The following is a 26,023-nucleotide window of genomic DNA, read 5'->3' as shown; positions in this document are numbered from 1 at the left end:
CTGGAGAGGTTGAACAATTTGCTCCCACTCACACATCTAGGAAAGAGAGGAGATGAAAAAGTAAACAATCCAGAAAGGCCACGGCCTTCATTCCATCAACGCACAATTCAAGTACATATACGTGGGAAACCATCTGAAAAGTTTTGTAATTACAGTTTCATCTCGCCAGCAATTCACCTCGTTCACATGCATCTCAGGAGGTCTTTGTGAGAAGCCTTGCCAGAGTGAACGTGCACTTCATCAAAGACACCCCTGATCCGGGGGAGATGGGATTCCTTTGCGCTGACCTACTCTCCAGGAACACAAGAAACTCACCATCCTAACAGTTCATAAATCATCCATTTAATAACTCAGTTTCAGATTTTGCAGGAATTAACATCAGTGCAGGGTTTTTGAGACCCGCCAACTTGCTGAAACAATGCAAGCCACCTGCAGTCCTCGGATACCACTCAGTGATGGCCCTCGGTCTCCCTACTCTGGGCCAGAGATTCACTTACAGGTGCGAAACCCACCCGTGCCCTCTTCTCACAGGCAGAAAGCTTCAACTTCTCTCAGTCATTTCCAACTGACACTGTTTTCCTTGGTAGAGAAGACAGAAGTCAAATGGACTCAGAGCGGTTCTGCCTTGTCTCTGCCTTCTGTTGTTGAGAATAAACAGCAAAATCCCTTCTTCTGTCATTAACATTTTCAAGAAGCTCCGTTCAGTCTAGTGCTCTTATTCCAGGCCTATCACACGCTTTCATATTTGTGTTTTCATAGCCACTGACAAAGACTGTGTCCCTGACCAAACTTTAGTCAGGCTCCTCTGAGCCCGGTTAGGCCCCATCCTTGGGCATGCCCCCACCCCCAATATCTGATCACCCTCAAATCTGATCAAATTCCTCATCCCTCATCATCCCCCAGGCGATGTCTGATCACCCTGCCTGGTCATCAGTAAGAATCGCACCAGGTCAGCTTAGCCAGAATCCCCTGACTCCCAGTGTTTCTCCTTAGTAATTTTCCACCCACTGACCCCACCTTACTCCTTGGCTACGAATCGCCACTTACTGTGCTGCATTCGGAGTTGAGCCCAGCTTCTCTCCTTGATAGCAAGACCCTCCTGCAGATGTCCCTACACTAATCCCGGATAAAATCTGCCTTACCATTTTAACAAGTATCAACAGGAAATTTTTCTTTAACATCTCCTGTGGGCACTATTTGTATACATTTAAAGTGAGAGCTTATCCAAGAGCTTCCTTTTTAGCCTCGCAATCAAGCATCCTTTTTGCTTCTTCCTCCAGATCACTCCCTAAACTCCTCATCTACAGTAAGAAGCAGAAGCAGAAGCAGAATTTGACTCCAAGACTGTGCCTGAGGAACCTGGTCCTATGCTCTATTGTTACTTGTATTATCTGTAAATAACTGAGCCATTGATTAAAACACAGTCAATAGGCTGGGCACGGTGGCTCACGGCTCTTGTAATCCCAGCACTTTGGGGGGCCGAGGTGGGTGGATCACCTGAGGTCAGGAGTTCAAGACCAGCCTGACCAACATGGTGAAACCCCGTTCCTACTAAAAATATAAAAGTTAGCTGGGCATGGTGGTAGGCGCCTGTAATCCCAGCTACTCAGGAGGCTGAGGCAGGAGAATCGCTTGAACCTGTAAGGCCTCAGAGGTTGCAGTGAGCCGAGATTTCGCCACTGTACTCCAGCCTGGGCGACAAGAGTGAAACTCCATCTCAAAACAAAAACAAAACACAGTCAGTGAGAGAACCTTGAGATCTCTATCTAGATGTATCTCAATCAATTAAGCATGTAATCAAAGAGGCTGAAGGGGACCTGAGGCCCAGGTAATTTAAGTGATTTAACCAATGTTAAAGATTATTTTTTAAGGAGAAAATCATGACTCTCACATGACATAAAAGAACATGTGGCAAATATTTTATTTAACTCATTTAACTTGAGCCAGCAAAATATTAAAACCAGCTCAAAGGAGAAAACTCCAACTACCACACATTTATAGTCAGATAAGAAATACTGAAATAAAACTGGGCGCAGTGGCTCACACCTGTAATCCCAGCACTTTGGGAGGCCAAGGCGGGCGGATCATGAGGTCAGGAGATCGAGACCACGGTGAAACCCCACCTCTACTAAAAATACAAAAAATTAGCCGGGCACGGTGGCGGGCGCCTGTAGTCCCAGCTACTCAGGAGGCTGAGGCAGGAGAATGGCGTGAACACAGGAGGCGGAGCTTGCAGTGAGCAGAGATTGCACCACTGCACTCCAGCCTGGGAGACAGAGCGAGACTCCGTCTCAAAAAATAAAAAAGAAATACCAAACTACATTTACAAGCAGGCAAAACTGGAAAAACTGGTTAATATCTACAGGACAATAAACAATGGCATTCCACGGGAGACTATTTGCATTTTAATATGCAAGGAATTATTTGCATTACTATCAGTTTTCTATATGTTAACTTGTTTCTAAGGAGTTGTAAAATAGCCTAATGAAAAGCAAATAAATAGGCATATCTCTATAAAATCAGATAATCCCCAAAGGCGCTAACATTCCATTGAAAGGATATCTAGTAATCTCTTTGCCCGTTGCAAATCTTTCCATTTTTCCCTACACCAAAGTCAAAAAGCAGTAATAGCAAGTCCAGAAAAGAGGTGACGAACATCAACAAACCAGGGTGCATCTGAATCATGTGAAGAAGATGGTCAGGTTTAGTGGTTAGCATCATGGGCTTTAAAGATAGACTGCCTGGGCTCCCTCAAATTCCAGCTTTGCCTCATGTGTGACCCTGGGCAATTTTACTTAACACTTTTTTTTGTTTTTCTTTTCTTTTTTTTTTTGAGATGGAGTCTCTCTGTGTCACCCAGGCTGGAGTACAGTGGCTCCATCTTGGCTCACTGCAACCTCCCCATCCTGGGTTCAAGCAATTCTCCTGCCTCAGCCTCCCTGAGTAGCTGGGACTACAGGCGCGTGCCAACCACACCCAGCTTTTTTTTTTTTGTATTTTTAGTACCAATGAGGTTTCACCACATTGACCAGGCTGTTCTCGAACTCTTGACCTCAGGTGATCTGCCCGCCTCGGCCTCCCAAAGTGCTGGGCTTACAAGTGTGAGTCACCATGCCCGGACTCTTTTTTTTTTTTTTTTTTTCAGACAGAGTCTCTGTTGCCCAGGCTGGAGTGCAGTGGCATGATGCCAGCTCACTGCAACCTCCGCCTCCTGGGTTCAAGCGATTCTCCTGCCTCAGCCTCCTGAGTAGCTGGGGTTACAGCCATGTGCCACCACGCTTGGCTAATTTTTGTATTTTTAGTAGAGACAGGGTTTTACCATGTTGGCCAGGTTGTTCTCTAATTCCTGACCTCAAGTGATCCACCTGCCTCAGTCTCCCAAAGTGCTGGGATTACAGGCATGAGCTACCATGTGTGACATTTTTTTCTTTTTTTTTTTTTTGAGACAGTTCTGTCACCCAGGCTGGAGTGCAGTGGTTTGATCACTGCAGCCTTGAACTCCTGGGCTCAAGTGATCCTCCCACCTCAGCCTTCAGAGTAGCTGGGACTACAGGCATGCAGTACCATGCCTGGCTAATTTTTTTTTTATTATTTTTTTTTTATTTTTTTGTGGAGATGGGACCTCACTATGTTACCCAGGCTAGTCTCAAACACCTGGACTCATGCAATCTGCTTCCCAAAAGCACTGAGATTACAGGTGTGAGCCAGCATATCTCACCTGCTTAACTCTTTTGTATCTCCGTTTCTTCATCTGTAAAATGGACATAACCGTAGTGCCTACTGCACAGCTGAGTTAATAATTGCCATGGACTCAGTAAAATAAGAACTCTTATTGTGAGGCCTCTTTGGAGCCACGGCCATGAAAGCATGCCTATCTTTTCTCTAAAAATTTTGCCCAACTAGGCTCAGAATTCTCTCTCAACCATCTCCAGTTTTACAGTGAGATGAACGTTCTTTCTCCAAGGTTCCCATTGCTTCTATGAGACCAGCCAGTGCCTCTTTGTCAGCCAAATGCAAGGATAGAACAATGTTTATCACCGTGGCTTCCTTTGACTTGAGAGATGATATTAGCATCAAGTGCGAAATGACCTTTGTTTATCAGGAGTCTTCCATGGAAGTCACGGAAGTCAGATCTCCTATCACAATTACATCCTGCCTTGGTGCCCCTGTGATCTCCGGACCGAGAACATCTTCCATCTCGTCTCTGGCCAGGCGAGTTATCGCAACACAGCACTATCACTTCAGTCCTTCTGTTATTTTGTCTTCACTCAAACCACAAATTAGAGGATCTTCTTACAGGTATGGGGAGAAGAAAATTTATTTTTCCTCTACCCTCCTAGGTTTTTTGGCTGGGGCCCTGCAAATTAGACTGACAAAAGTGATTAACAAAAGAGAAACAAACAGAAGTTTATTATTAACACTTGCATACACACAGCATCGCTCAACGATGAGTAACTCAAAGGAGTGATCAGAACTTGGGCTTATAGAGCACCTTTTAAAAAAACATCAATTTGTAAAGAAGTGACAAGACAAGCCGGGCGCCGTGGCTCATGCTTGTAATCCCAGCACTTTGGGAGGCCGAGGCAGGCGGATCACTTGAAGTCAGGAGTTCGAGACCAGCCTGGCCAACATGGAGAAACACTGTCTCTACAAAAATAAAAAATTAGCTGGGCATGATGGCGTGCACCTGTAATCTAAGCTACTCTGAAGGCTGAGGCAGGAGAATCACTTGAACCTGGGAGGCGGAGGTTGCAGTGAGCCGAGATCGCACCACTTCACTCCAGGCTGGGCAACAAAGTGAGACTCCATCTCAAACAAACAAACAAAAAAAGAAGTGACAAGACAAAGGGAAAGAGCGTTAGGCTTCTGGAGGTGGCAAACTGTGGGAAGGTAAGTAGATGGGGAAAGTGATGGAAGATAAAGATCGCCGTAGTGAGGCTGGTTATGTAGGTTCCTCCAGTGCCATCTCTGGGCTGCTTAGGAGTCCAGAGTTGTCGCCAGTGATTGAGAATCTTCCTGTCCTCCTTGCTAGGGAGACGTGGGGAGCAGAGAGTTTCTCTTTCTTTCTTTCTTTCTTTTTTTTTTTTTTTTTTTTGAGGCGAAGTCTTGCTCTGTTGCCCAGGCTGGAGTGCAGTGGCACAATCTTGGCTCACTGCAACCTCTGCCACCCAGATTCAAGCGATTCTCCTGCCCCGGCCTCTCAAGTAGTTGAGAATACAGGCACCTGCCACTGTGCCCAGCTAATTTTTGTATTTTTAGTAGAGATGGGGTTTCACCATGTTGGCCAGGCTGGTCTTGAACTCCTAACCTCAGATGATCCACCCACCTCGGCCTCCCAAAGTGCTGGGATTACAGGCGTGAGCCACCGCGCCTGGCCGAGAGCTTTTCTTGTGTCTGCTTCATCTTCATTGCCTTCAGCTCAAAATAAGGTTAAAGTGGTGTACTTTTCGGGGGGTGACATCTTGACCCCTTCACAGATGTGCTTAATGAATGGTGCTTCTCCTCTGCTCCTTTTCCCAAATCTTTCATTTCAACCAGTCACAGCCTTTTGTTGCTTCGTTTCATCTCTGATCTTATTTCATTGAGTTTCATCATTGAAATCAAAACAAGGATAAATGTCATAGCCCCAAAATAATCTGGTGTCCACTCTAAAATCTGCTCATCTGGACTTTCAAGTCTTATATGGTTACTCGTAGTGATGGGTAAAAACCCCACCGTTTTCCTGAGGATGGGCTTTCTATCTATATTACTCAAACTCTTAGGCATTTTTTTTTTTTTTTTTTTTTTTTTGAGACGGAGTCTCGCTTTGTCGCCCGGGCTGGAGTGAAGTGGCCGGATCTCAGCTCACTGCAAGCTCCGCCTCCCGGGTTTACGCCATTCTCCTGCCTCAGCCTCCCGAATAGCTGGGACTACAGGCACCCGCCACTTCGCCCAGCTAGTTTTTTGTATTTTTTTTTAGTAGAGACGGGGTTTCACCGTGTTAGCCAGGATGGTCTCGATCTCCTGACCTCGTGATCCGCCCGCCTCGGCCTCCCAGAGTGCTGGGATTACAGGCTTGAGCCACCGCGCCCGGCCACTCTTAGGCATTTTAATCTAAGATGTATTTCCAGTGATGATATAAATCAATTCCAGAATCATAGATTAAAGTGAATTGAAAGCATATATAACAGTTTCAAAAATATTCACACCAAGTAATTCCACTCTCAGGCATCATTTCTCAGGAAATAATGGAAAATGTGAGCAAAGATGAAAAGCTATACCCTGCAGCATTATTTGTAACAGTAAGCACCTGAAGACAAACAAAGCATTAATATTATTAGTATTATTTTGAGACGGAGTCTCGCTCTGTTGCCCAGGCTGGAGTACAGTGGCACGATCTCGGCTCACTGCAACCTCCGCCTCCCAGGTTCACACCATTCTCCTGCCTCAGCCTCCCAGGTAGCTGGGACTACAGGCGCCCACCACCACACCCGGCTAATTTTCTATATTTTTAGTAGAGACAGGGTTTCGCTGTGTTAGCCGGGATGGTCTTGATCTCCTGACCTCGTGATCTGCCTGCCTCGGCCTCCCAAAGTGCTGGGATTACAGGCATGAGCCACCGTGCCCGGCGACAAACAAAACATTTAAAAATAGTTGCCTGGCTGAATTATTTTCTTTTATTTGATTTTGATTTTTATGTTTTGGAGACTGAGTCTCCCTCTGTCACCCAGGCTGGAGTGCAGTGGCACGATCTCAGCTCACTGCAACCTCCGCCTCCCGGGTTCAAGAGATTCTCCACTGGCTGAATATTTTTTATGCTATCATTCACTGGAATGATGCAGCCACTAAAGATTTTTATTTACGAAATAAGTTTATTAGAAGTTATGACGGTTGGGCGTGGTGGCTCACACCTGTAATCCCAGCACTTTTGGGAGACTGAGGCAGACGAATATCTTGAGCTCAGGAGTTGGAGACCAGTCTGGCCAAAATAGTGAAACCCTGTCTTTATTAAGAATCCAAAAATAAGCCGGCCGTGGTGGCACATGCCTGTAATTCCAGCTACTGTGGAGGCTGAGGTGGGAGAATAGCTTGGACCTGGGAGGCAGAGGTTGCAGCGAGCCGACATTGTGCCACTGCACTCCAGCCTGGGCAACAGAGCGAGACTCTGTCTGAAGGAAAAAGGAGAATCATCCTGTCTTTCCTCATAGAGAGGGGGAGGGCAGAGAGTTTGTCCTGTGTCTGCTTTTTCTCAAAGAAAAGAAGAGACGTCCGCCAAATTTTTAGCAGCATTTCGCGCTGAATGACTGCATGAGGGCAATCCTTATTATGTGCGCTGTTTTACAAGTTTTCTACAACAGCACGTCTGTGTTTAGGATCGAGAGAAAAGAGGTTTTTGTTTCTGCTGTTTAATATCTAACATGTGTTGTGACGTGTCCGTGGTCAGCTTGTCAGGCGTGGAGATAGCATAGTTGAATGAGAGGTGGACAGTTGCTCTCCTCAGCTTCCATAGGGGTTTGTCCCTTCCCTGTGTTAATAGTTGCCTTGCCAAAACCTTTCAGGATTTTTTTTTTTTTTTTTTTTTTTTTGGAGACAGGGTCTGGCTGTGTCACCCAGGCTGAGTGCAGTGGTGTGATCATGGCTCATTGCAGCCTCAACCCCCTGGCCCCCTCCTGGGCTCAAGAAATCCTCCCACCTCAGTCTCCTGAGTAGCTGAGACTCCAGGTGTGCTCCATTACGCCCAGCTAACTTTTTATTTTTTTGTAGTGATGGGGTCTCGCCATGTTACCCAGGCTAGTTTCAAACTCCGGGACACAGTCCGTCCTCCTGCCTCAGCTTCCCAAAGTGCTGGGATTGCAGGTATGAGCCACTGTGCGTGACCAAGACACTTCAGGATTCTCAATGGTTTCTGCAACCAACATTGTTTAGTTAGTAACTCAGAACTCCAGTAGTCCATACTATGTGATGTGATTTTATTATTGCTTATATGCATTTGTGGGTTTATTGTTTGTTTGTTTTGTTTGTTTGTTGTTTTGAGACAGGGTTTTTCTTCTTGTTTTGAGACAGGGTCTTACTCTGTCACCCAGGCTAAACTACAATAGCATGATCCTAGCTTACTGCCTCCTTGAACTCCTGGGCTCAAGCAATCTTCCTGCCTCAGACCACCAAGTAGCTAGGACTACAGGCATGTGCCACCATGCTACGTTGTCTAGCTGGTCTTGAATACCTGGTCTGCAGTGATCCTCCCACCTCAGCCCCCTGAGTAGCTAGCACTACATGTGTGAGTCATGCCTGGCTAATTAAAAAATAATAATAATAACAAGAGATGGGGTCTCACTATCACAGGGTGAATCCCAAAACTGGGGTTCAGCCTAGGAGGCCACATGGGTTCTTGGCTTCCCACAGGAATTCAAGAGTGAGCCAACAAAGCAAAATGAAAGCAAGTGTATTAAGCAAGTTAAGGAATAAAAGGGGGGTACCGGGCACAGTGGCTCATGCCTGTAATCCCAGCACTTTGGGAGGCTGAGGCGGGCGGATCACCAGAGGTCGGGAGTTCCAGAACAGCCTGACCAACATGGAGAAACCCCGTCTCCCCTAAAAATACAAAATCAGCCGGGCGTGGTGGCACATGCCTGTAATCCAAGCTACTCAGGAGGCTGAGGCAGGAGAATTGCTTAAACCTGGGGAGGCGGAGGTTGCGGTGAGCCACGATTGCGCCATTGCACTCCAGCCTGGGCAATAAGAGCGAAACTCCATCTCAAAAAGACAAAAAAAAAAAAAAAAAAAAAAAAAGGGAGGGGTGCTGCTCCATAGGCAGAGCAGTGGCATGGGCTGCTTGATTGAGTGTACGGGTATTTCTTGATCATATGCTAAACCAAAAGTGAATTCTTCGTGAATTTCCTGGGAAAACGGTGGCGAGTTCCCAGAACTGAGGGTTTCTCCCATTTCAGACAATATAGGGTAGCTTGCAGACATTGCCATAACATTTGTAAACTGCCGTGGGGCCGTAGGAGTGAGTGTCTTCTAGCACACCAGTGTAATGGTGTGTAATCATTGGCGTACAGTGAGCAGTGGGGATGACCGGAGCTTGCTTTCATTGCATCTTGGTTCTGGTAGGTTTGGGCTGCTGCTTTACTACATGTCATTTTATCAGTGGGGTCTTTGTGACCTGTACCTTGCAAACCAGTCCTGAAGAACTCTTGTCTCATCACTATGTTGCCCAGGCTGGTCTCAAACTCCTGGCTTCAAGTGATCCTCTCACCTCAGCCTCCCAAAATGCTGAGCTTACAGGCTTGAGACACCGAGCCAGGCCCTGTTTATTCTTGAATTGTTTCCAGTGAATATATCTCATCATCCCCCCCTCCCCCACAAAAAAAGATGGCACGTTTTTATAAAAAGATAAAAATCATTCTTAGTATTTCTTTAATACCCTCTACATTGACCACACTGGTGCAAAAAATATTAGTTTGTTAGTGAAAATTCACCTTGAGTTACTAAATCTCTAACTTTCCCATAACTACCATGTTTGTCTCTTGTGGATCTGTTTGCCTAATATTAAAATGACCCATTCTTCCCCACTTTTACGAAAATAGCGATAATTCCCCTTTCATTATTCATACTTCCTTCATCGTCACAGTTTGACAGCGGTCCAGGGTTTATGATCTCAAGTGTGGCCATACATATCTATTTCACTTAAGACTCTGGATAGAGCATAAAATCAGAAGTAAGTGTTTCCCACTTCATATAATAGGGAATTCCATCTCTAAACTTATGACATTTGGCCTTTCAGTGGGTTTTTGTGGTTTTTACGATGGCTGTGGTTAGATTCCGTTTTGAACACTTTCCCAGTGGTTCCACTTGAATACAATCTTTGAGTCACGTAGGAGAGGTGAAATGATATAGTGTAAAGCCAGAAAGAGCACGATTTGGATCTCAGCTCAACTGACAGGGATCCCTAGCAAGATACTTCACCTCTCTGAGCCTCAGTTTCCTCATCTGTGCAATGGGAATCATAACACCTGCCTCTCAGTGTTGTTAAGATTAAATATGTGGGCCCGGCGCAGTGGCTCAAGCCTGTAATCCCAGCACTTTGGAAGGCCGAGGAGGGCGGACCACCTGAGGCCAGGAGCTCGAGACCAACATGGCGAAACCCGTGTCTCTACTAACAATACAAAAATTAGCCGGGCGTGCTGGTGCAAGCCTGTAATCCCAGAAAGTCAGGAGAATCTCTTGAACGCAGGAGGCGGAGGTTGCAGTGAGCCAAGATCGCACCACTGCACTCTAGCCTGGGTAACAGAGTGAAACTCTGTCTCCAAAAAAAAAAAAAAAAAAAAAAAAAAAAAAGATTAAATATGGGTACAGTACCTGTACCATGGTAGGTGGTCAGTAAACATTTGTTCAACTAACAACAACTGATAAGGAGAGTAAAGTATCAGAACACCCACCTAGTTATCCCAAAGGGCAGGAAGAGTGCTAGGTAATGGATACAGAATTCCTTTTAGAGTCAAATTACACGGGCAAAGATCAGCCCCTCCTTCAATTAAAGAGCCAGGGGCAGGGCTTAATAAGGAAGTGGTTCTCCTTCTTTAAGCCTCTTTTCAGCCTGAGTCCTAAACCTGAAGAAGCTACAGCCTGGAGCGCTAAACTTCATGAATCTTTCCAAACGACAAGCCAAGAAGACCTGTTGAACGTTTCCTCTTGAGTTTCGTGGAGAGAATCTCAGGTCTAGAAATATCCTTACTGCCACCTGACCTGAAGCAGAAGAAATCACGGACAGCTTCCAGACCAGGTAACACCAGGAGGCACCAGTCTTCATTCTCAGCCTTCGCAGGAGGACACAGCCCAGTCTTTAGCTGTTTGCCAAATGAGGCGGTCTAATTTGGGGAGCTCTTTACTGGGTTTATTACAAAGTCCTTATCACGTAAGTCTCCGGACACAAAATGACATTGAGAATCTAGTTTATAGGGGTTTCCAGGAAACAGAAAGAAAGGTTATTAGGTTTCTCTTTCATTTCTCTTTTGCTACAAAGAGTTTGGGACGACATTCAGTTAAGAACACATTACTGCTTGAGCCATGTGACGTTACTCAGTCCTCTGCTTATGTATCCGGGGAGGTATGCAATGACATGACAGCCTTTCCATGGCCAGGGACACCATTGCCCAAGCTGGAGACCACGGGGATGCGGGGACTGGAGCCAGCGTGGGAATTCCTGGTTTGAGATCAGAGTCCTGAGTACCTTGTGGGAACTTGGGCACTCATCCACAGGAGGTCTAGACCCCCAGAGAATTCCTTGAGTCTAAGGCACAGGTAAATGGAAGACCCTTCTCTCTCCCCTCCGGAAAGCTCCCTCCTCCCTGAGCTCCCTGCCCCGTTCTTTCCACAGTCAGAGCCTTGGACCTTCTGTTTGGTGAATATGACCTGAGGCTCTGTCTAGCGTTCAGCTTCTGTGGTGGGAAGTTAAGGCACTTTCTCTCACTCCTCATTTCACCTTTAGTATTAAAGAACAGTCCCAGCCGGGTGCGGTGGCTCACGCCCAGCACTTTGGGAGGCCAAGGCGGGCGGATCACGAGGTCAGGAGATCGAGACCAACCTGGCTAACAAGGTGAAACCCCGTCTCTACTAAAAAATGCAAAAAACTAGCCGGGTGAGGTGGCCGGCGCCTGTAGTCCCAGCTACTCGGGAGGCAGAGCAGGAGAATGGCATGAACCTGGGAGGCAGAGCTTGCAGTGAGCCGAGATCGCGCCACTGCACTCCGGCCTGGGCGACAGAACGAGACTCCGTATCAAAAAAAAAAAAAACAAAAACAGTCCAGGCAGAAGGCACGAAGACCTTGAGAGGTCTGAAGTGAGGGGGAGAGGAGAAGGGCAGAAGGGGAGGCTCCAGACAATAGAACCAAGCTGAGCTTAGGATGTGCTGTGGGAGGCTCCGTGGGGATGAGTGTCAGCGCCCACGAGATCCACTCAGGCCTCAACTGTGTGTCCTGAGCACATGAAGTCAGCTCTTCTGCTGGGACAGCCGCCAAGGGGTTCTCCACACCCCTTACCACTGGGACAGGCAGAGGCACAGCGAACCAGGTGTCCAGCGTAACTGGGGCACTAGGTGGTGGCCGCCTCTGTGTGCGGAAACACGAGGTGCTTGCTACAGTTTCCTCTGTGTGCTCATCCATCATTAGCTGCCACCCCCTGGGAGGGAAGTGAAATCTGACCTCAACAAGTGAGTCCGCAGAGCGAGAACCCTGCGACAGTGCATCTGCCAATACCTGGAATGTAGGTGCTTGTTGCAGCGTGGCCTTCCCAGCCGGCCTCTCAGCACATCCGGCCAGGCAGCCAGTGTTCCCAAAGGACTCGCTGGTGCCAGACGTGGAGGACCCTGGCCACCTCGGGGAGGGAAAGAGGCCAAGAAAAGAACCTGAACCTCTGTAGCCTTGCTTCTGAGAGTGCAGGTTTGTTATCGATAAGGAGCAGGAAGGTAAACAGGGCAGTGAGGCGGGGTTGTGTGCTCTGCGGCCCTGAATTAGAATAAGCCTCACGGGTTTCACTCCCCTCCAGGTTCTGAACCAGCACTCAGGGGCCCTACCCAGGGCTTCTATCACCATAAGCATAAAACTTATGGTTTATATTTCCATAAACCCCAAAGTTGGGCTTCTTGGATAAAGTACAATTTCTGTAGGAACAGCTGAAACCAGAAGGGATCTAACCTGTGATAATACTCGATCGCTGCTGCTTGAAAGTAAGACCTAGCTGTAAACTGAACAAGTAATTTATAACGAGGATTAGAAAAAACAAAAATTCTATGTTTGTGTGGGTGGGTTTTTTGTTTTTCTTTATTTTTGTTTTTTGAGAGAGTGTCTCCCTCTGCCACCCAGGCTGGAGTACACCGGGTGTACAGTCCGGGCAGCCGGCACGAAGACCCTGAGAGGTCTGAAGTGAGGGGGAGAGGAGAAGGGCAGAAGGGGAGGCTCCAGACAACAGATCATATGGCACGATCATAGCTCACTGCAGCCTCTGGCTCCCAGGCTCAAGTGATTCTCTCTGCTCAGCCTCCCAAGTGGCAGGGACTGCAGGTGCACACCACCACGCCCAGCTAATTTTTTTTCATTTTTTGTAGAGACAGAGCCAAGGCTGGTCTTGAACTCCTGGGCTTAAGTGATCCTGCCCCTGGGCCTCCCAAAGTGCTGGGATTACAGGCGTGAGCCACTGGGTCCGGCATCTGCATTTGTTAAATACATTTAAACCCCCTTAACCCTTTTGTCTCCATTTGTTCTCTTTTGCTCCTTGCTCTCCAGGCTCTTATGGCAGTGGCCCCCGCCCTCCCTGCGCTGTAGGGTAGCCTCCTTCTGGGGCCGGCTCCTAAGCACTGTTCTTTCTGCCTCTCTCTCATCCTCTTTCATCCTTAGCTTTGCCTGTCGGCGGGGCCAAGTCACAGCCTTTCTAGCCTGTAAGACAACAAAAATCTCACATTTTACGGAATGGAAGGACTAAGTACTCCATCTTGACCTCAGTGGTTTCCACGATTTCTGATGTTGCCGCTGAAACAGCATTAGCAAACTTGTTTCTTAAAGAAGCTCTCTCTCCAACAACACCCCTCTCACACACACACACATATACAGGCACACACACACACAATTTTAAAGCCCTCGCGTTACATTCAAAAGGTCTGGATTGTTTCTAATGTACATGGAGATTTCTTCAGGAGCACAGCATTACTGGCTTGACGAGGGGGCACAGCCTCCTACCCAAGGACACAGTTCCTGAAGGACCAGGGTGCACATCCTTCCTACAGTACCCTGAGCTGCTCAGTCCAAAAGGAAGCCTTGAATCAAAAGCCTCATGAATCCTCTCCTGAGAAATTCCATATCCGGTCTCTTGCTAGACTCCGCCTTTTCCCCACCAAGTCTGCCGTACCTAATTCTGACCACAGACCCTGCCAGAGCCTCACCCGGCTTGGTGACCCGCTTTGCTGCTTGCACACACCTCAGGTCTCAGTGTATCTCAGCAACACCTTCCACTCCTAGGAGGAGCCAGAGTTAGCAAGCAAAAATGCAAGACAGCCAGTTACGTTTGAATGTCAGATAAACAACAAATATGAGTGGTTTTTAGCATATAATATTTATTGGGGACATATACTAATATTTATGATATATGAGTCTCATGATATTTGGGACATATACTAAAAAATTATTTGCTCTTTATCTGAACTTCAAATGTGACCGGACGTGTCCTGTATTCTGAATGTGTCTGGCAGTCCTATAATCAATCATCTGGTCAGTCATCGGATATCTGAGCACCTACCATGTGTCAAGCGCTACTCTAGAGAACCCGGGTAGCCCAGTCAGTACAGCATCAAGCACTACTCTAGGTGCTGGGGAAGCCAGCCAAAGTCCCGCCTTCGTATCTTACAGTATGTCTACTTTGTTTTTATATGCATATATACTATATATACTTGCAGATATGTACCTTTTTATTTATTTTCTTTATTATTATTATTATTATTTTGAGATGGAGTCTGACTCTGTTACTCAGTGCAATGGTACCATCTCAGCTAACTGCAACCTCTACCTCCTGGGTTCAAGAGATTCTCCAGCCTCAGCCTCCCAAGTAGCTGGGATTACAGGCATGTGCCACCACACCTGGCTAATTTTTATATTTTTAGTAGAGACGGGGTTTCACCATGTTGGCCAGGCTGGTCTTGAACTCCTGACCTCAAGTGATCTGCCCACCTCGGCCTCCCAAAGTGCTAGGATTATAGGCGTGAGCCACTGCACCCAGCCCAGATATGTACTTTTTAATGGCAGTGTTACCACATTTAATGAGATTATCTTTTTAAAAAATATTTATAATATTAAATTTTAAAAAAGAGGGATGGGATCTTACTTTGTTGCCTAGGCTGGTCTCCAAATCCAGGCGTCAAGTGATCCTCCCACCTTGGCCTCCTAAGGTGGTGGGATTACAGGTGTGAGCCACGGTGCCAGCCAAGATGATCAATACTTCCTTAATATCATCTAAAATATACACCATGTTTAGTTCTCTATCATCTCAAAGATATCTACGTCTTCATACAGTAAGTATGTTTGAATTAAGATTTAATAAAGATCCACTCATGACATCTAATTGACCTGTCCTTTTATATGTATATATATGTTTCTTTTTTCTTTTTATTTATTTATTTATTTTTGAGACGGAGTCTCCCTTTGTCACCCAGGCTGGAGTGCAATGGCACAATCCCCGCTCACTGGAACCTTTGCCTCTCAGGTTCAAGTGATTCTTCTGCCCCAGACTCCCAACTACAGGCACCCGTCATCATGCCCAGCTAATTTTTGTGTTTTTTTAGAGATGGGGTTTCACCATGTTGGCTAGGCTGGTCTTGAACTCCTGCCTCCCAAAGTGCTGGGATTACAGGCATGAACCATCGTGCCCTGCCTGACATGTTTCTTTTCTTTCTTTTTTCTTTTTTGGAGATAGAGTTTCACTCTTGTTGCCCAGGCTGGAATACAATGGCACAATCTCGGCTCACCGCAACCTCCGCCTCCCAGGTTCAAGTGATTCTCCTGCCTCAGCCTCCCGAGTAGCTGGGATTACAGGCATGCGCCACCATGCCTGACTAATTTTGTATTTTTAGTAGAGACGGCGTTTCTCCACGTTGGTCAGGCTGGTCTCAAACTCTCGACCTCTGGTGATCCACCCGCCTTGGCCTCCCAAAGTGCTGGGATTACAGGCGTGAGCCACTGTGCCCTGTCAGATATGTTTCTTACGTCTCTTTTAAGCTGTAGCAGTTCTCTGTCTTCACCTCTTTTTGGTGCTATTTACTTGTTGAAGAAACTGGCCATTTGTCTTGCAGAATTTACCACATACTGAATTTGGATAGCTGCCTTCTTGTGGTCGTTAGCTTATTTCTCTGTCCCCTGAATTTCCTGTAAACTGATCATTAGATCCAGAGGTTTGATCAGATTCGGATCCAGTGTTTTTGGATCAGGAGACACATAATGGTTGTCTCATCTTTAGTGAGACCAATATTGGTCATTGGGAACAGAGAAGTGGAGCTGGGGTGAGTATAGGGTCACCAGATGTCCCTTACAGGCAGAATGGACAGGGCTGTGCTGCGGGGATGGATGAGGGGAGGGTGGGATGACTGGAAAATGCATGGGGGAGGGTGGGCTTGGATGGAATTGGGGAGCAGGAAGGGGTAAGTGGAAAAGCAGGAAGGAACATGACCTTTGAGGAGACATTGACGTGACTCCCGACAGAGCAAACGGTTTGCATGTGAGTGAAATGCATGTAAGTGAATGTGAAATTGGAGCAGTGGCGGGAAGAAAGATTGTCCAAGCCCTGGAATAAGACAGGAATGTGAAGAAACAGCAGAGGGGGAGGAAGGATGGCGTCATGACCCCCACTTCATGCCATACTCCTCAAGCATTTGCTTACATTCAGTTATGTGAGGGGGGTTCATGGGGCTTGGAGGTTGTGTAATTGTGTTTGTGTAGTTGGTCTGGCGGGTTTTGCAACTTGCCCTTTGCTACACTGGGAGAGCCATTTCTGTCCCCTCCCTCGTCACCTGATGTTGTGGCGTAGCCCCCTGCATCCCTCCCAGACTCACTTCCATCAGCACGCACCTAGCCAGGGACCCTTGCTTCCCTGGGGCCTGGCCAAGGGTCAGTTCCTCAGATAAACGGCTTCGCTATTGGCCAGTATGAGCCTCTTCTAAGTAAAGGGGAGGATACAGTGATGGAAACAGGCAGCATCCAGCAGGCCCTTAGGGGAGATATTTCAGCTCCTACACCTCCTTCTAATAGCAGAGCCAGGGGGAAAAGTTAGAGAATATCCTCCTTCTATCAATAATGTGGACACCGAGGGACAAAAAGATGGAGTGACTTGCCCAAGGATGTTGCAAGTTAGAAGCTGAGCCAGTCCTGGCCATCCGTCCTTCAGACACCCAGGTCAATTTGTCTGTACCGCCTCACACTGCCTCAAACCCTGTCTCCAGTTACTGTCCCATTTCTTTATAATTTGGTCCTGGTATGACAGGGTATGGTGGAAAGAAAAAGAAAAACATGCCAGCCAATCCCCTTAATATCGCTGCAGCTTCTTTACCATCACACCAGCTTACATGCCGAAAGACGGTCTTGAATTAGGACCAGGAACGGAAGGGAACGTGATTAAGAGCCATATTAAGACAAAGCCTGAGGCCGGGCATGGTAGCTCATGGCTGTAATCCCAGCACTTTGTGAGGCTGGGGCAGGTGGATCACTTGAATCCCAGCACTTTGGGAGGCTGGGGCAGGTGGATCACTTGAGCCCAGGAGTTTGACACCAGCCTGGGCAACAGAGCGAGACCTCGTCTCTAAAAAACAAAACAAAAAAATTAACCAGGTGTGGTGGCGTGTGCCTGTGGTCCTAGCTACTTAAGAGGCTGAGGTGAGAGAATCCCTTGAGCCAGGGAGGTTGAGGCTGTGGTGAGCTATGATCTGCACTCCAGCCTGGGCCACAGAGCAAAATTGAGTCTCAAAAAAAAAAGAGCCTGAGGGCCAAGGACAACAGCTGAACTAGAAAAAAACGTAACTACCACTTTTGAGCCAGGTTCTGTGCAGGGACTTCTCTTGTGTACCTTACACCGTCACAATATCTGTGCAAGGTGACTATTATTTTTTGCAATTTGCCTATAGGAAGTTCATGTTTGGAGAGGTGGAGTAACCTGCCACATGTCACAAAACTAGTCATTGGCATGGCCACAATCTGAATTTGGGACTATTAGACTGAGAAACCCATGCTAATTCTTGATACACTCACTGCCTGGGACATTTCACACGGTAGATCTGGGCTTTCTCGCATCTGAGACAAAAAGGAAAATGTAGTCCTGAGCAGACAGCAGAAGGAAACAGATTATTAGCAAAAAGAACTGCTTTCCTAGCAGGAAACCCAGAGAAGGAGTTATATCATGTAAGCTTAAGCCAAGGAAATTGAACAAAATCAGTTCTTTATCTATCCTGTTATTCGTATGGAAATAAAGACAAAATGCTTGCATCCTGTTGTTTTAGTGCTTGTATACTGATCTTTTTAAAACATGCCTGTGATCACATCACTCTCTACTAAAAACGTTGAACAGCTCTCCATTGCCTCCATCAGTGTGTTTCAAATTCGTAAAAAGTAAAATAAAATAACAGGATGCTTTTTTCAGATGAAATCTTACATGGCATACCAAATATAGCAAGAAAAAAGAAAGACAGAGAGAGGGGAGAGAGAAGCCTGGACAAGCTAAAGCAGAGGGTAGAGGGAGAAGGAACCGAGGAAGGGAAGGGTCAGGTCCCAGGCATTTCTCTTCCCTGAGTTGGCCTCCCTCTTTTGCCACCTCCCCAGCAAGATCTTTAACTCCACAGTCCACAGCTCCTTTTGAAACATACTGATCAACGTGAGAAAAGGCGAAGCTTCAGCCTGATAGTCGAAGACCACCATAATCCGGACGCAAGTGCTAGTTCACTTATTTTCCCTCCACTCTTTTCAAGCCCTGGCTACTTGCAAACTGCTTACGTATGCTGCCGCAGTTCTCTCACCACTCTTCAAACACACTCTGAATTCACCTATAATCTCCCCTCTGTCCACCCTGTTCTAGCCCCAATATCCACCCACCCGTCTAACTCCTTCTAACTTTCCAAAAGCTTTCACTTGCCTCTTTCTTTGAAGCTCACCTATCCCTGCCCTCTCACCTGGCTTTCTGCATCTCTGTTAGACCTCTTACTTAGTTCATTAGTTCATTCTCTTTTTTTTTTTTTTTTTTTTTTTGAGATGGAGTCTCACTTTGTCGCCAGGCTAGAGTACAGTGGCGCAATCTCGGCTCACTACAACCCCCGACTCCTAGGTTCAAGCGATTCTTCTGCCTCAGCCTCCCAAGTAGCTGGGTCCATAGGCATGCGCCACCATGCCTGGCTAATTTTTGTATCTTTAGTAGAGATGGGGTTTCGCTGTATAGGCCAGGCTGGTCTTGAACTCCTGACCTCGTGGTTCACCCGCCGTGGCCTCCTAAAGTGTTGGGATTACAGGCATGAGCCACCACACCCGGTAGTTCATCTTCTTTGTGTGAAGTTATCTATGGCCTTGTCTCTCTTCCCACCCCAGTAAGACTGTGACTTTTCCCTCTCTACCCTCCAGCACAAACACAATAGACGTTCAATAAATGTTTACTGAGTTTTCACCCCGTCACTCCTAACCTGCAAAGAGTAAATGGCCCTGCATAGAAGGACATGGTGTGGACTTTGTTGTTACAGGCCCAACATGTGTAGCACCAGTGCGTGTGACCTGGAAGAAATCCCCCTAGATGATGATGACCTAAACACCATAGAATTCAAAATCCTCGCCTACTACGCCAGACACCATGTCTTCAAGAGCACCCCCGCTCTCTTCTCGCCAAAGCTGCTGAGAACAAGAAGTTTGTCGCAGAGGGGCCTGGGGAATTGGTCAGCAAATGAGTCATGGACACAGGTGTCATGGCCTTGCAGAAATTCCCAATCCAGTGAGAAGGCCATCAACCTTGGCAAGAAAAAGTCTTCTTGGAAAGCACTCTTTGGAGTAGTGGAGAAGGAAGATTCGCAGAGCTCGCCTGCCAAGATCTCTTCTCAGGGTCAAAGGACATTGGAATACCAAGGTTCGCACAGCCAGCAGTGGTCCAGGTCTCTTTCCAGCGTGGAGCAGTGCTTGGAGCATGAAGGTAGGCATCTGGGATTTATTTCTCTCCCTCATCCTCGTTTTTCCCTTCTTTGCGTCCAGGGTGGTACATCTCTTCTCATCTTGTAAAGTGGCTTTAGAGAGGGCATGCATTATATCTCAGCTTTCCAACTTATTAGTGTTCAATCCTAATTGCCCTGCTTTTCTCAAGACTAAAAGGAGAATGATGGAACTTAAGGGTGATGGGACTGGTTTTCTTTCTTCACGGTCTATAAATAAGCTTGTCTCCCAAATTCCTAATCCTCTGTACTAGATACTCATATAAAAGAAGGAGGCCAGGCACAGTGACTCACGCCTGTAATCCCAGCACTTTGGGAGGTTGAGGTGGGCAGATCACGAGGTCAGGAGTTCGAGACTAGCCTGACCAACATGGTGAAAACCCGTCTCTACTAAAGATACAAAAAATTAGCCGGGCATGGTGGCGCGTGCTTGTATTCCCAGCTACTCAGGAGGCTGGGGCAAAAGAATTGCTTGAACCTAGGAGGCGGAGGTTGCAGTGAGCCAAGATTGCACCACCGCACTCCAGCCTGGGCTACAGGGTGAGACTCTGTCTCAAAAAAAAAAAAAAAAAAAAATGGAGGAGCCCTAACCAGGGGCTTGCTTGGGCTGCCTGGGCCGCTGCTCTTCCTAAGTCAACTCATTCGCTCAGGGCCTCTGTGTTTCCATCTGTACATTGGGTATCCCACTCTCTCCACCTCGTATGGTTGATGGGAAGATCAGAGAGCAAGAGTAAAAGGACTCCCGACAAAGTACAAACCATCCTACAAAAACAACTGAGAAGCATTTTGACAAAATCTTCCCTCGGTTGGACAAAATTAATTGTACTGAATGAAACATTTTCACCAGGCGCTGAGGCTCATACCTGTAATCCCAGCACTTTGGGAGGCCAAGGTGGAGGGATCACTTGAGCTCAGGAGTTCAAGACCAGCCTTAGCAACATGGCAAAACCCTGTCTCTACCAAAAAATATGAAAAAATGAGTCACACACGGTGGTGCAAGCCTGTGGTCCCAGCTACTCAGAAGGCTGAGGTGGGAGGATGGCTTGAGCCTGGGAAGCAGAGGTTGCAGTGAGCCAAGATGGTGCCACTGCACTCCTGCTTGGGTGACAGAGTGAGAGCCCATCATGTCTATAATCTCAGCACTGTGGGAAGCCAAGGCAGGAGGATCACTTGACGCGAAGAGTTTGAGATCAGCCTGGCATCATAGCAAGGCCCTGTCTCCATAAAAAATTAAAATAAAAAAATTAGCCAGGCATGGTGGCACATGCCTGTTGTCCCAGATACTATGGAGGCTGAGGTGGGAGGATCACTTGAGCTCAGGAGGTCAAGGCTGCAGTGAGCCAAGATCACATCACTGCACCCCGGCTCTGGGTGACGTAATGAGACTGTGTCTCAAAAAAAAAAGACAGTTGCCCTTCTTGTGCATACCTTGGCATAAGCATCTTCTTCTCCTTCAACAAAGCCCAGTGCCCGAAGCCCAGATTTTTTTTTTTTTTTTTTCAGATGGAGTCTTGCTCTGTCACCCAGGCTGGAGCGCAGTGGTGCAATCTTGGCTCACCGCAACCTCCGCCTCCCAGATTCAAGCAATTCCCCTGCCTCAGCCTCCTGAGTAGCTGGGACTACAGGCATGCGCCACCACGCCCGGCTAATTTTTCTATTTTTAGTAGAGACAGTAGATACAGGGTTTCACCATGTTGGTCAGGCTGGTCTCGAACTCCTGACCACGTGATCTGCCCGCCTTGGCCTCCCAAAATGCTGGGATTACAGGTGTGAGCCACCGGGCCGACTGCGAAACTCAGATTTTAAAAGAAAGGCCCCCTCCTGCTGGGTTTCATTGGCCTGGGTAACTTGTCAATACGTAGTCAAGAGGTGGCAGTAATGTCTCAGTTTTTAAATGTGACAGTCCTGGCTTGCTTGGAGAATCAGCCCACTCATAGGCAGCTTTAGATCATCCACTACGATCAAGGAAACTCCCATTTCCCATTAGAGTTTCAGATGTTGAGAACAGCGGGAGTTATGGTCAGGTCATCTGGGGGAACCTTATGGCACAGACAGGATGAGGACACGAGAGTCCCACAAAACGGGCTTACCAAGGAAACAGCCAGGAAGTAGCAGAGCCTGGACTCACTGGAAGTCCAGGCCTTTCCCTGGACTTGTTTAACTTTCACAGCAAGGCCTCTGCTCTCTGAACTCTGCCCAGCTAAGGCAGGTCTAGAGCAAGAGGGAGTGGCCCCCTGGGGTGCTCCCCTCCACACCTGCCTCCCCACCCCTCAGCCACCCTCGCCCAGACACAGCTCCTTCTGCCGGGGGTGGCATCTGGGCTCTGGGGCAAAGAACAGTTTGGAGGCACCGAAATGGCCTTTTCTACTTGGCCTGTACTGTGGACTTTGCCAGCAGACAGAGAAAGCTTTTACAGACTTTCAGCTTCCGATTTTTCCTGAGATAAACTGCATTCTGTATTTCAGTATTTACTGGAGTGTCATTTGACATTTTTTTATTTTCTAAAATTTCAAGAGAAGCTTTTCTTTCTTTTTTCAGTAGGGAAAGAAAACTTCTGTGTGAGATTGAGAATTAAAGATTAAATTCAGAAACACTCAGGTGATGTGTTAATGTGCTGAATAGTACCTATGGCTGAATAATGTTCTCCATACAAAATGAAAACTGATGACCTCCTAAGAAGGCTTTCAACACATCTGTACAGCTTATCTTCCCGTCTCACTTTTCTCCTCGCTTTTGCATTCAGTCAGTTAATTACGTGTTTTTTACTTGTGATACTTGTGTTGGTTTTACACTGGGCGTGATCCAAAAGAGCCTCACATTCTATTTCTATTTTGCCACATACAAATCAGGCCTTACAAATTGGATTTCTCCTGGGTTCTTTTTTGTTTATTTTTGTTTGTTTGTTGTTGAGACGGAGCCTCGCTCTGTCGCTCAGGCTGGAGTGCGGTGGCCCGACATCGGCTCACTGCAAGCTCCGCCTCCCAGGTTCACGCTATTCTCCTGCCTCAGCCTCCTGAGTAGCTGTGACTACAGGCTCCCAACAACCACGCCTGGCTAATTTTTTGTATTTTTAGTAGAGATGGGGTTTCACCTGTTAGCCAGGATGGTCTCCATCTCCTGACCTCATGATCTGCCCGCCTCAGCCTCCCAAAGTGCTGGGATTACAGGCGTGAGCCACCACGCCCGACCTCACCTGGGTTATTTTAACTGAAGGTCACTATGTAGCCTTGTGCAGCCACTGCCAGGCCTCAGTACCAGGCTTACGTGGGAAGTGTGAGATTATGTCCCAAGACCAAATTATGTTAGGAAGAGGCCTCAGGATGTAGAGAAATGGACATCAACACTAGTTTTAAAGACTGCCAGCCCAGGCTCTTTTACTTGTGAACCTTTTGTTTCTCCATAGCTATGATTTGCTCATGTGGAACGTCATAGTTAAGGTGAGGTTCGGCAATATACAATGGCACACCCAAATACCCATGGCTTAAATAATATACGGGTTTGCTTTTCTCTCCCTTACAAGAGGACAAAAGTTTGGCAGCTCAGGCCTGATATGACAGCTTCACAAAGTTATTAAGAATTCCTGGGAATGGCCAGGCAAGGTGGCTCATGCCTGTAATCCCAGCCCTTTGGTAGTCTGAGGTGGGTGGATCGCTTGAGCCAAACAGTTTGAGACCAGCCTGGGCAACATGACAAAATCCTGTCTTTCTAAAAAAAAAATACAAAAATTGCGCCTGTAGTCTCAGCTACTCGAGAGGCTAAAGGAGGAGAATCACTTGAGCCTGGGAGGCAGAGGTTGCAGTGAGCTGAGACTGCACTATTGCACTCCAGCTTGGGTGACAGGGGTGAAAACAAGAATTCCTGGGAATTCTGCCATCTCTCAGCTAGTGGCTTCCACCTCAAAGTCACCTTATATTCTAAAGGTGGCTGTTGGGGCTTCACCCATCATGTCTACATCTCAGGCAGGAATAAAAAGGAAGCAAAGGAAGGGCAAAGGGTGCCTTCTTTCTAGGTAATTCAGCTCCCTTTTGTTTTATTATTATTATTATTATTATTATTTTATCTTTTGTAAAGATGGGGTCCGTGTTACCCAGGCTGGTCTCGAACTCCTGGCCTGAAATGGTGACCTTGCCTTGGCCTCCCAAAAGCCTGGGATTACAGGCGTGAGCCACTGCACCCAGCCTCAGTTCCCTTTTAGAGAGCTTTCTTGAAACTGCTCCCAGCTTCTGACATCTCATTGGCCCTTCCCTACTGCAAGGGAGCCCGGGGAATATAGTTTGTTCAGCTGGGTTCACAGCTGCCCCTCACATTTTAGGGGTCTGTTACTAAGGAAGAAGAAGAAAGTGGATACTGAGTGGGAAAGAACAGTCCATAAGGAAGTCACACCCCAAACCCCTGCCCTTTCTCTTTAAAACAAATGCCTCAGACCACAGGCGAAATGGGACCTTCTGACCCCGTTGGCCTGTTCTTCCTGGTCCCACAATGACCCCCAAACAGACTCCAAAGAACAGACAGCCTTTCTGTCTTCTCCCCACCCCATCCAATGTTCCCTCGCCTGTCAGACAGGACCAAGTCTGACAAGAATAGAATCTTTTCTTTTTCATGTTTTAAAATGAAAATATCCAAGATGGGAATTTTAACTAGAGCTAGTGAATCTGTGGGAACATGTTTGCTTATAGTTTCTCCTGGACATGTCTCACTCCATGTCCACAAACCCATAGAAAATCAATACCCTGCTGTAATCCCAGCACTTTGGGAGGCTGAGGCGGGAGAATCACCTGAGGTCAAGAGTTCAAGACCAGCCTGGCCAACATGGCAAAACCCTGTCTCTACTGAAAAAATACAAAAATTAGCTGGGCGTGGTGGCAGGCGCCTGTAATCCCAGCTACTCAGGAGACTGAGGAAGGGAGAATGGCTTGAACCCAGAAGGCGGAGGTTGCAGTGAGCTGAGATCATGCCACTGCACTCCAGCCTGGGCAACAGAGTGAGACTCTGTCTTGGAAGAAAAAAATAATCAATACCCTGTACACAGTTAGCCAGATTGGGTAATTTTGTACCTGTTGGTGATCTTGTGGCTGCCCTGCCTTATGAGGGGACGAGGGGACAGAGCCTTTGAGACCCTTCATGGACCTTCTTAATGTGCAAGATGGGCACAGGGTGCTTTCCGGTGGTAGAACCACTTGCTGATCACCCTACATGAGCTGCACAAGGTTGTAAAGGCAGCAGAGGCCTGCTTTCCTTCATCATCTCCTGAGGACACGGGCCAGGGAAGGTTCCCTCGGTTTTGGAAGCCAGCCTCTTGCCATTTCTTTCTTTGCCAGGGGCCATGGGGGGCCGGAGATCCAGCGGAGGCTGGCTGGGCTGCAATAAGGGGATGACAAAGTGGAAAGTCTGTTTTGCTTGGTTCTTAAAATGAGGAGGAAAGACATCGATCCTTTTCTTCTTGACCTTTCTTCTCTCCGTCATTCGCATCTTATCGGTCTTTGAACCCTGTAGACTAACCATGAAAAAGATGGCTTTAGGAGTCAGATGTCCACCAGAGGATGGCATCATGGACAGAGCATTATCTTCTGTGGCCTTTCCGTGAATGGCTGGAGGGCTGAAGAGAGGACACTGACGCCTTCAGCTGTGGAGGAATCCAGGGAGAGGGATCAGGAGCCACCTTGGCAGCTCCGTATGATGTCAAAACCTGTTTCTCTTGTGTCTCAGTCCCTCCCAGGCCCTCTACTTGCCTCTCTTACCTACTGGGCTGTACAAAGCCCAGGAGTGCCCTAGGAGTTTGAGCACACCAACCTTCTGTCCAAAACGCCACTCCATTACTGTCTTCAAGTCCTGTGAATTACCTAGTATTATTCTTCAAATGTTACATGGTAAAACCCAGCTGCTCCACACGGCATCCAAGACAGATTGTACAAGTTTTTAAACGTTTAGAAGTTAGATTGGGTGTGGTGGTGGCTCATCCTTGTAATCCTAGCACTTTGGGAGCTAGGACGTGGGAGGATTGCTTGAGCTTAGGAATTCAAGACCCACCTGGGTGACATAGGGAGACCCCATCTCCAGAAAAAGAATTTCAATAAATTAGCCAGATGGGGTGATGCACACCTGTCATCCCAGCTACTCAGGAGGCTGAGATGGGAGAATCGCTTGAGCCTGAGAAGTCCAAGCTGCAGTGAGCTGTGATCACACCACTGCACTCCAGCCTGGGTGACAGTGAGACTCTGTCTGGAAAAAAGTAAATAAACAAATAAAAGGTTAGAACTTAGTGACAAATCAACAGTGAAAATTTTAGCACCCAGCAACTCAGCCGTGCCATTTGCCCACCCCACCTCCCCTTGTCCCC

General features: G+C 47.3%; 1 protein-coding gene across 3 annotated transcripts in view; it reads left to right on the top strand.

Annotated features, from left to right (window-relative positions):
• The window catches only part of LOC105464697 (BCL2 like 14), a 44,648-nt gene that overhangs the window by 5,389 nt on the left and 13,236 nt on the right, over nucleotides 1–26,023 (top strand). Inside the window, exons 3-5 of one of the 3 annotated variants that reach the window (XM_071072195.1) lie at nucleotides 7,744–7,836; nucleotides 10,568–10,765; nucleotides 19,231–19,670. In XM_071072195.1, the coding sequence (XP_070928296.1) occupies nucleotides 19,238–19,670 (433 nt within the window). In that variant the 5' untranslated portion in view covers nucleotides 7,744–7,836; nucleotides 10,568–10,765; nucleotides 19,231–19,237. The remainder of the gene's footprint in view (nucleotides 1–7,743; nucleotides 7,837–10,567; nucleotides 10,766–19,230; nucleotides 19,671–26,023) is intronic. The other 2 variants (XM_071072194.1, XM_071072196.1) reach the window with 2 other exon arrangements.

Source organism: Macaca nemestrina, chromosome 10 (assembly GCF_043159975.1).
Source record: "Macaca nemestrina isolate mMacNem1 chromosome 10, mMacNem.hap1, whole genome shotgun sequence".
Lineage (NCBI taxonomy): Eukaryota > Metazoa > Chordata > Mammalia > Primates > Cercopithecidae > Macaca > Macaca nemestrina.
The sequence above is the reverse complement of the archived record's forward strand: the minus strand, read 5'-3'. Positions and strand labels throughout refer to the sequence as shown.